This window comes from Sinocyclocheilus anshuiensis, unplaced genomic scaffold, assembly GCF_001515605.1.
Source record: "Sinocyclocheilus anshuiensis isolate Anshui unplaced genomic scaffold, SAMN03320099.WGS_v1.1 C31937214, whole genome shotgun sequence".
NCBI lineage: Eukaryota > Metazoa > Chordata > Actinopteri > Cypriniformes > Cyprinidae > Sinocyclocheilus > Sinocyclocheilus anshuiensis.
This window is the reverse complement of record NW_015607592.1, coordinates 1-588: the sequence shown is the minus strand read 5'-3', so window position 1 is coordinate 588 and position 588 is coordinate 1. Positions and strand designations below refer to the sequence as shown.

General features: G+C 40.5%; 1 protein-coding gene across 1 annotated transcript; it reads right to left on the bottom strand.

Annotated features, from left to right (window-relative positions):
• Window positions 1-35: 35 nt before the first annotated feature.
• On the bottom strand, window positions 36-584 carry LOC107682248 (integrin-linked protein kinase-like; the record flags this gene model as incomplete). Its single annotated transcript, XM_016478552.1, has 2 exons — window positions 36-253; window positions 455-584. Coding segments are annotated over 2 exons (348 nt in total), but the record flags the coding sequence as incomplete, so codon positions are not given.
• Between the last annotated feature and the right edge of the window lie 4 nt (window positions 585-588).

Sequence of the window (588 nt, the reverse complement as noted above, 5' to 3'; positions counted from 1 at the left end):
AATAATGATCTTTAAAAAAGCATCATATGACCCCTTTAATGTTCTCTTGTAGAACAGGAATAGACACTCTGGAAAAACCCAAAGTTGTAGAAACCAAGATTAACAGGAAATGTCTGCTTTAAGTTCCTCACCATGACGCTCTTGCTGTTGAGAGAATGCCGAGGGATCATGGGCTCCAGTGTGTGCAGGAAAGCCATTCCACAAGCTATATCCAAAGCAAACTTCACCGCTTGCGTCTGATCCACAACAAAGTCTAGATGGACAAGAGAACGATAAAGATACAGGAAATTTAAGGTAAATTTAAGAATTAAAGACTTCCTCTTTTATGTCATGTCCCGAATTTAAGGAGCAATTAAGCGTATTTCTAATATTATTAAACATTCAATAACATTCAAATGAAGTTGACAAACACCAAATGATCTGTGTGAGACAGTAATGTGTGTGTTTTACTCACTGGTTCCCTCGTGAAGCACATTGTAGAGGGAGCCATAGGGCATCCAGTGTGTAATTATGATTGGATGAGGGGCGGGTGGAGACTGACATGCCCCCAACATGGGCAACACGTTTGGGTGGGAGAAGATTCTACAA